Source organism: Alosa sapidissima, chromosome 8, assembly GCF_018492685.1.
Source record: "Alosa sapidissima isolate fAloSap1 chromosome 8, fAloSap1.pri, whole genome shotgun sequence".
Taxonomy (NCBI): Eukaryota; Metazoa; Chordata; class Actinopteri; order Clupeiformes; family Clupeidae; genus Alosa; species Alosa sapidissima.
In genome coordinates this window covers 35,638,669-35,648,446 of record NC_055964.1, presented here as the reverse complement: position 1 = coordinate 35,648,446, position 9,778 = coordinate 35,638,669, and the positions used below count along the sequence as shown (strand labels likewise).

Sequence of the window (9,778 nt, the reverse complement as noted above, 5' to 3'; positions counted from 1 at the left end):
TTCACTGATAGCAGCTCAGCATCTGGTCTTGTGGTACTCACTCTAGTGTCTCCAGTTTACAGTTGGGATCCTCCAGAAGAGAAGAAAGATGCTTCACTCCTGAGTCTCCTGCTTTATTATAACTCAGCTGCAGCTCTCTCATGTGTGAGGGGTTTGATCTCAGTGCTGATGCAAGAGCTCTGAAGCCTTCATCTCCAATACTGCAGTCTGACAGACTGTAGAGAGAAGCAGGAGAAATACTACATCTTCATTTCCTTTTGGACAGTCAAACATTACGGACACCTTACAATAATAATGTGTGTGTGTGTGTGTGTGTGTGTGTGTGTGTGTGTGTGTGTGTATATATATTCAACAAGAAAATGCAGTGATAATACGTATTTAAGAATAACATTAACCGATTTCATGCGAATGAGTAAATACTTGTTTTGTGTGAGAAAAAGAGACAAAAAAACAGCAGCTCAGCATTTGGTCTTGTGATACTCACTCTAGTGTCTCCAGTTTACAGTTGGGATCCTCCAGAAGAGAAGAAAGATGCTTCACTCCTGAGTCTCCTGCTTTATTAAAACTCAGCTGCAGCACTCTCATGTGTGAGGGGTTTGATCTCAGTGCTGATGCAAGAGCTCTGAAGCCTTCATCTCCAATACTGCAGCCTGTCAGGCTGTAGAGAGAAGCAGGAGAAATACTTCATCTTCATTTCCTTTTGGACAGTCAAACATTACGGACACCTTACAATAATAATGTGTGTGTGTGTGTGTGTGTGTGTGTGTGTGTGTGTGTGTGTGTGTTGGACTGAGTGAGTGAGTCATTGGTGTGTGTGTGTGTGTGCTTCATCTTCATTTCCTTTTGGACAGTCAAACATTACGGACACCTTACAATAATAATGTGTGTGTGTGTGTGTGTGTGTGTGTGTGTGTGTGTGTGTGTGTTGGACTGAGTGAGTGAGTCATTGGTGTGTGTGTGTGTGTGCTTCATCTTCATTTCCTTTTGGACAATCAACATTACGGACAATTTACTAATCTGTTAAACACGGTTGTGTGTATAAAGAATTTGTACACAGGGATGTGTGTGTGTGTGTGTGTGTGTGTGTGTGTGTGTGTGTGTGTGTGTGTGTGTGTGTGTGTGTGTGTGTGTGTGTGTGTGTATTCAACAAGAAAATGCAGTGATAATACGTATTTAAGAATAACATTAACCGATTTCATGCAAATGAGTAAATACTTGTTTTGTGTGAGAAAAAGAGAGAAAACACAGCAGCTCAGCATTTGGTCTTGTGGTACTCACTCTAGTTTCTCCAGTTTACAGTTGGGATCCTCCAGAAGAGAAGAAAGATGCTTCACTCCTGAGTCTCCTGCTTTATTCTCACTCAGCCACAGCACTCTCATGTGTGAGGGGTTTGATCTCAGTGCTGATGCAAGAGCTCTGAAGCCTTCATCTCCAATACTGCAGTCCCACAGGCTGTAGAGAGAAGCAGGAGAAATACTTCATCTTCATTTCCTTTTGGACAGTCAAACATTACGGACACCTTACAATAATAATGTGTGTGTGTGTGTGTGTGTGTTGGACTGAGTGAGTGAGTCATTGGTGTGTGTGTGTGTGTGCTTCATCTTCATTTCCTTTTGGACAATCAAACATTACGGACAACTTACAATAATCTGTTCAATAAGGTTGTGTGTATAAATAATGTACGCACAGGGATGTGTGTGTGTGTGTGTGCGTGTGTGTGTGAGGTAGTAACTGTGTGTGTGTGTTGCGTTTGCCATTCACTCCCTCCCTCACCCCACACAGAGTAAGTGTGTGTGTGTGTGTGTGTGTGTGTGTGTGTGTGTGTGTGTGTGTGTGTGTGAGAGAGATAGAGACTGAGTGAGGGAGAGAGTGAGTCATAGGTGAGTGAGTGAGTGTGTGTTTGTGTGTGTGTGAGTGAGACAGAATGACAGAGTGAGGAAGTGAGTGAGTCACATGTGTGTGTGTGTGTGTGTGTGTCCCAGTCCCAGCTTATATGATGTCCTGGGCACCCAAACATTATTTTGTAACAATTTCACATTAGCAGCACGGGCTCCTGCAGAGTAGCCTATAGGGCCCCCACTCCCCACACAGGGACACATGATTGACATGACATGCAAATGAGCGATAGAAAACTGATTGGCGCAAATGAGAGCTGCAAAATAGCGAGGGCTCATGCCGGCCTCGACAAGATGTCGCCCATGCTGCCCATATGAGGAACGGAAAGAAAGAAAGAGCAAAAACATACAACGTCAACTTCACTGATAGCAGCTCAGCATCTGGTCTTGTGATACTCACTGTAGTGTCTCCAGTTTACAGTGGGGATCCTCCAGAAGAGAAGAAAGATGCTTCACTCCTGAGTCTCCTGCTTTATTATAACTCAGCTGCAGCACTCTCATGTGTGAGGGGTTTGATCTCAGTGCTGATGCAAGAGCTCTGAAGCCTTCATCTCCAATACTGCAGTGTGACAGACTGTAGAGAGAAGTAGGAGAAATACTACATCTTCATTTCTTTTTGGACAGTCAAACATTACGGACACCTTACAATAATAATGTGTGTGTGTGTGTGTGTGTGTGTGTGTGTGTGTGTTGGACTGAGTGAGTGAGTGATTGGTGTGTGTGTGTGTGTGTGCTTCATCTTCATTTCCTTTTGGACAATCAACATTACGGACAACTTACTAATCTGTTAAACACGGTTGTGTGTATAAAGAATTTGTACACAGGGATGTGTGTGTGTGTGTGTGTGTGTGTGTGTGTGTGTGTGTGTGTGTATATATATTCAACAAGAAAATGCAGTGATAATACGTATTTAAGAATAACATTAACCGATTTCATGCAAATGAGTAAATACTTGTTTTGTGTGAGAAAAAGAGAGAAAAAACAGCAGCTCAGTATCTGGTCTTGTGATACTCACTGTAGTGTCTCCAGTTTACAGTGGGGATCCTCCAGAAGAGAAGAAAGATGCTTCACTCCTGAGTCTCCTGCTTTATTCCCACTCAGCTGCAGCTCTCTCATGTGTGAGGGGTTTGATCTCAGTGCTGATGCAAGAGCTCTGAAGCCTTCCTCTCCAATACTGCAGTGTGACAGGCTGTAGAGAGAAGCAGGAGAAATACTACATCTTCATTTCCTTTTGGACAGTCAAACATTACGGACAACTTACAATAATCTGTTCAATAAGGTTGTGTGTATAAATAATGTACGCACAGGGATGTGTGTGTGTGTGTGTGCGTGTGTGTGTGAGGTAGTAACTGTGTGTGTGTGTTGCGTTTGCCATTCACTCCCTCCCTCACCCCACACAGAGTAAGTGTGTGTGTGTGTGTGTGTGTGTGTGTGTGTGTGTGTGTGTGTGTGAAAGAGACTGAGTGAGGGAGAGAGTGAGTCATAGGTGAGTGAGTGAGTGTGTGTGTGTGTGTGTGTGTGTGTGTGTGAGAGAGAGAGAGACTGAGTGAGGGAGAGAGTGAGTCATAGGTGAGTGAGTGAGTGAGTGAGTGAGTGTGTGTGTATGTGTGTGAGTGAGACAGAATGACAGAGTGAGGAAGTGAGTGAGTCACATATGTGTGTGTGTGTGTGTGTGTGTGTGTGTGTGTGTGTGTGTGTGTGTGTGTCCCAGTCCCAGCTTATGATGTCCTGGGCACCCAAACATTATTTTGTAACAATTTCACATTAGCAGCACGGGCTCCTGCAGAGTAGCCTATAGGGCCCCCACTCCCCACACAGGGACACATGATTGACATGACATGCAAATGAGCGATAGAAAACTGATTGGCGCAAATGAGAGCTGCAAAATAGCGAGGGCTCATGCCGGCCTCGACAAGATGTCGCCCATGCTGCCCATATGAGGAACGGAAAGAAAGAAAGAGCAAAAACATACAACGTCAACTTCACTGATAGCAGCTCAGCATCTGGTCTTGTGATACTCACTGTAGTGTCTCCAGTTTACAGTGGGGATCCTCCAGAAGAGAAGAAAGATGCTTCACTCCTGAGTCTCCTGCTTTATTCCCACTCAGCTGCAGCTCTCTCATGTGTGAGGGGTTTGATCTCAGTGCTGATGCAAGAGCTCTGAAGCCTTCATCTCCAATACTGCAGTTGTACAGGCTGTAGAGAGAAGCAGGAGAAATACTACATCTTCATTTCCTTTTGGACAGTCAAACATTACAGACACCTTACAATAATAATGTGTGTGTGTGTGTGTGTGTGTGTGTGTGTGTTGGACTGAGTGAGTGAGTCATTGGTGTGTGTGTGTGTGTGTGCTTCATCTTCATTTCCTTTTGGACAATCAACATTACGGACAACTTACTAATCTGTTAAACACGGTTGTGTGTATAAAGAATTTGTACACAGGGATGTGTGTGTGTGTGTGTGTGTGTGTGTGTGTGTGTGTGTGTGTGTGTGTGTGTGTGTGTGTGTGTGTGTGTGTGTGTGTGTGTGTGTGTGTGTGTGTGTGTGAGAGAGAGAGAGACTGAGTGAGGGAGAGAGTGAGTCATAGGTGAGTGAGTGAGTGTGTGTTTGTGTGTGTGTGAGTGAGACAGAATGACAGAGTGAGGAAGTGAGTGAGTCACATGTGTGTGTGTGTGTGTGTGTCCCAGTCCCAGCTTATATGATGTCCTGGGCACCCAAACATTATTTTGTAACAATTTCACATTAGCAGCACGGGCTCCTGCAGAGTAGCCTATAGGGCCCCCACTCCCCACACAGGGACACATGATTGACATGACATGCAAATGAGCGATAGAAAACTGATTGGCGCAAATGAGAGCTGCAAAATAGCGAGGGCTCATGCCGGCCTCGACAAGATGTCGCCCATGCTGCCCATATGAGGAACGGAAAGAAAGAAAGAGCAAAAACATACAACGTCAACTTCACTGATAGCAGCTCAGCATCTGGTCTTGTGATACTCACTGTAGTGTCTCCAGTTTACAGTGGGGATCCTCCAGAAGAGAAGAAAGATGCTTCACTCCTGAGTCTCCTGCTTTATTATAACTCAGCTGCAGCTCTCTCATGTGTGAGGGGTTTGATCTCAGTGCTGATGCAAGAGCTCTGAAGCCTTCATCTCCAATACTGCAGTGTGACAGACTGTAGAGAGAAGTAGGAGAAATACTACATCTTCATTTCTTTTTGGACAATCAACATTACGGACACCTTACAATAATGTGTTAAATACGGTTGTGTGTATAAATAATTTGTACACAGGGATGTGTGTGTGTGTGTGTGTGTGTGAGGTAGTAACTGTGTGTGTGTGTTGCGTTTGTCATTCACTCCCTCACCCCACACAGAGTAAGTGAGTGTGTCAGTGGTGTCAGTGGTGTGTGTGTGTGTGTGTGTGTGTGTGTGTGTGTGTGTGTGTGTATGTGTCGAGTAGCACTTAAGTCGCAAAAACAGTTGACTTGCGATTCCACTCAAAAGACTTCTGACTTGACTCGGACTCGAGCTTCGAGACTCGTGTACAAGCTGTATTGCTGTATCATGCAGTTATTGCTTTTTATGGAGATTTACGCATGTATTGCTATTTTATTTTATTAGTGCATGTACTTTGGGAAACGTATGATGAGCTGCATGTCCCCTTTGCCATAATGTGCAACGTAACGCATGCGCTATGTGCGCACTCACAAATAAACAAATGCAGTGACCATGGTGACCACTAGCCCTCCCGGAGTAGTGCCTTTTATCATTAATAAACTTTCTGTTACAATAACTTTGTGCACAGTGGAAATAAGCGAACAGCTACATGCCAGGTGTGTGGCACCAGGATAAATGATGCCGGTTCAACAATGTCTAATTTCATCAGGCATCTCAAAACGCACCCAGATTGGTCAGTCACTTACTAATGTGGAAGAGACCTTAAACATACAGTATATCGTCACGGTAACAAGCTAACCAACACACAGTGTTGTGCTAACAGGCAGATAGCATCTTCATAATCGGCCATATGATGTGATAAACTTCGGTTAATGCTCCAAGGGGCTAGAGGAATATGTTAAGTAGCAGAAGATTAGACTATACAATGTCCTAAATTGGAGACCCAATGTCAGTTCTGGATATAAACATCCCAATGTGACAATGTTTACATCCATTTCTGATCCTCAGCCCATCCTTTCACAGACAACAAAAAGGTCAAAACTACAATCATCTCAACACTCTCATTCAGCAGGTAATGAAAGAAAACTGATTCAGCCTACAGCAATGGCCCTAAATCACTGAAATAGGGTCGCTGGATGAAAGGGAGTCGGCTCAACACACAACATTCTAATGTATACATACATTTCACAAAACTGCAAGGACATAGAATAGTGTGCGTATGTGTGTGAGGGTGTATGTGTGGAGTTACTGTAAGATCACCAAACTTGACAAATGAAAGAGTTTGTGTGTGTGTGTGTGTGTGTGTGTGTGTTTGACTGAGTGAGTGACCCGTTACATGTGAATGAGTCCATATGTGTGTATAAGTATATGTGATCAGGTCAGGATTACATTACATTACATTACATTACATTACATTACATTACATTTGGCTGACGCTTTTTTAACCAAAGCGACTAACAACATGGTAAACAGTAAGTTTTAGAACAATTCTCACATTTTTAGGACAGTTTAAAAAAACATTAGAGTACAGTAAGAATAAGTGCGTCGGTGAGTGCTGTTTTTAACAGTTACTTGTCAGTTTAAAACGGCTGGTGAGTGCTAGGATCAGTAAGACTTGTTGTAAGTGTTGCTATGAGAGTAGATGTTCTCTAAAGAGCTGGGTCTTCAGGAGTTTTTTGAAAGTGGAAAAGGATGTCCCTGCCCTTGTAGGAACTGGCAGTGTGTTCCACCAACGAGGAACAACAGATGAGAAAAGTTTGGATTGGTTTGAGCGTACCGGTGGTAGAGCTAGACGTCGTTCGTCAGAGGAGCGCAGCGGTCTGGAGGTAGTGTAAGTCTGTATGAGGGCATTCAAGTAGGTGGGAGCAGAACCGGAGACTACTTCGTAGGCAAGCGTTAGAGACTTGAATTTGATGCGGGCCGCCATAGGTAGCCAGTGTAGCTGGATGAGCAGCGGGGTAACATGTGCCCTTTTGGGTTGGTTGTAGACCAGGCGCGCCGCCGCGTTCTGGATCATCTGAAGTGGTTTCACTGCGCAGGCTGGGAGACCTGTCAGGAGGGCATTGCAGTAGTCGAGTCGTGAGATGACTATTGCCTGAACCAGAAGTTGGGTAGCATCTTGAGTCAAGTAAGTCCTGATTTTCCATATGTTGTAGAGTGCGAAACGGCATGTGATGCCGTGTGACGGCATGGGATCACGACTAATTGCAATCACCTGGGCGTGCGGGCTGGGGGTCATGGGTACGTAACTTCCTTCCCGACAAACACAAAAGAAGCTCTCCCAAATTGTTTGGTACGCAAGTTGCTTGTCGCTGGTCGGTACAAACCGCGCACTTCATGCTGGGTTTTGGTTGCGAACAACTCCCTCGCTGTGGTCTGGACTGTCATCTCCTCCCTACTCCTGTTTCCCTGTGACTACCAATGCGAATGCTGAACGTGGAGCTGACACACTTCCCTCCTCTGCTCCTGTTCCCCTGGGCTAGCTCGCATTGTGGAAAAGGCCGAGATCACAGCTGGCTGTCTATCACAGTTTGACCACTGTTTTCCCCCATTAGAGTTTCTTTTGGTATTAGTCAGTGTTAAACTAACAGCACGTCAAAGTTGGATGTACGGTATGCTTGTTTGTGTTGGTTTATTTTCTTTGTGTTGTATGCTTGTCTGAGTGTGATACACTGGTGCATTTACACTGTTTGCCAGGGTCTGTTACACGACCAGGTGTAGTGCTGTTGCCATCCCTGAGCTCATATTAGCAGCCAGTTAGCGATTTCAGACTGTTACTCCGAGGCTATTGAGACTTATCCCTCCCCCCCGGCACTATTAGTTTTTAATGGGTTCTTGTAACCCCTGACTTAGCTTATCCACACGGGAGACTGTTACTCCTGGGGCATAGGGGTCTATCTATGCCCCAGGTGGTATTAGTTCATATTGAGTTCTTTGTGACTCCCAACCTAGTTTCTCCACACAGTAGACTGTTACTCTTGGGCCATAGGGGTCTATGTCCCAGGTAGTATTAGTTCATTATAGCTTCTGCTATTCATTGTAGCTGTATCGGTAGCACTCCACTGGCGCTGAATAGCGTGTTTGTCTTGTTTTTGTTTTGTCTTGTATTGTTTCCTTTATTGAATGCCCCCTCCTTCCCCCTGTTTGCTAGTATGGCCTGCTAGGTCTATCAGGTAACACAGTTAAGGTACTCTAGGACTGCCGCCTTCCCCTAGTTTGCGGTGAGGGCACATTCTAGTGGTTGAGCGTGTACTGAACACCTATTTATACTCGTTTGGGTTGTATTTAGAAAGCTTGAGTGTTACACTTGTGTTTGTGTGTGTGTATGGCCATAGATCACTTTTGGGGCTGGGCAGCCATCCGAGGGTTACTGTACCTGTGTTAATTCAGGCCGTGTAGCAGCCACCAATCCACTGGGCATTTAATTTATGGTTATGTGTATTACATTTTGTTTTCTTTGATTATTTTGTGTTGTGTATTGTGATTTTGTTTTTATCGGATTTACCTACTGTACGCCCCTGCCATCCGTTTTAAACAAAGAAAAGAAATAATAAATATAACATTGTTTATACTACTGCCTCTGTCCTCATCCATTTAGTTGGATAAACCTGAGGGCCCTGTCACATATATATACTCTTTTGATCCCGTGAGGGAAATTTGGTCTCTGCATTTAACCCAATCCGTGAATTAGTGAAACACAGCACACAGTGAGGTGAAGCACACACTAATCCCGGCGCAGTGAGCTGCCTGCAACCACAGCGGTGCTCGGGGAGCAGTGAGGGGTTAGGTGCCTTGCTCAAGGGCACTTCAGCTGCGGCCCACTGGTCGGGGCTCAAACCGGCAACCGTCCGGTTACAAGTCCAGAGTGCTAACCAGTGGGCCACGGTGTGTGTTTCTGTGTGAGAGAAAGAGCTTTTTTCACCATAAATTCCTTGCTTACAGTCACATATTACTGTCAAAGCATGTGTGAATTGTTTTAAAACAATGGTTTGTTTGTGTGTGTGTGTGTGTGTGTGTGTGTGTGTGTGTTTGTGTGCGCACAGAACTGCTTTGAACACACTGCAAAGACTACTGTGAAGTACCATATACTGTACATACAACAGTTTCTGAAATGTGATGTCATGTGCCAGTGTGAAGCTTATGTCCATTCACTGCATTATCATTGCTTAGAAACATCAGAGCATCTTACAATGAAACAGCCTCACTGTAGTGATCACACAACATTCTATATGTAGCCGGCGCGGTCTGTACCTCGCCGACTACTGCGTTGTGTTCAGGTGCACTGATGACAGGATGCTGACATTCCTTAGGCACTTTATTCTGAATAAATCAAATAAGAGCACGGATGTGGTTTTTCTCCATACATATAAACAGTAGCCTCCCCTCAGTCAATGGTAAACAGACTGACCGTTGAATTGCATTCATTCAAAAAGCATAAAACAAAATACAATAAAGAATTACTATGGAAAATAAATGTTCGCATTAGGCTGTTTTTTCTCCGATCACATTGCATGTTCTTCTTAGGAAATATATCTTAAATCTAACCTGTTCACACATAGGCTACAACATAAATACATACAGGACTACACCACAATGATTAGATCTTCTTACATAATACATGTAAATGAACATCACATTTGCTAAACATGGTAATGGGAGTACATACCTGAATAAATCAAATAAGAGCACGGATGTGGTTTTTCTCC

General features: G+C 44.3%; 1 protein-coding gene across 2 annotated transcripts in view; it reads right to left on the bottom strand.

Moving 5' to 3' along the window:
* Window positions 1-9,778, bottom strand: part of LOC121715131 — a 315,706-nt gene that overhangs the window by 132,654 nt on the left and 173,274 nt on the right. The window contains exons 19-25 of one of the 2 annotated variants that reach the window (XM_042100520.1): window positions 4,896-5,069; window positions 3,918-4,091; window positions 2,911-3,084; window positions 2,296-2,469; window positions 1,279-1,452; window positions 485-658; window positions 42-215 (exon numbers count right to left, since the gene is read on the bottom strand). In XM_042100520.1, coding sequence (XP_041956454.1) covers window positions 42-215; window positions 485-658; window positions 1,279-1,452; window positions 2,296-2,469; window positions 2,911-3,084; window positions 3,918-4,091; window positions 4,896-5,069 — 1,218 coding nt within the window. The remainder of the gene's footprint in view (window positions 1-41; window positions 216-484; window positions 659-1,278; window positions 1,453-2,295; window positions 2,470-2,910; window positions 3,085-3,917; window positions 4,092-4,895; window positions 5,070-9,778) is intronic. The other variant, XM_042100522.1, reaches the window with a different exon arrangement.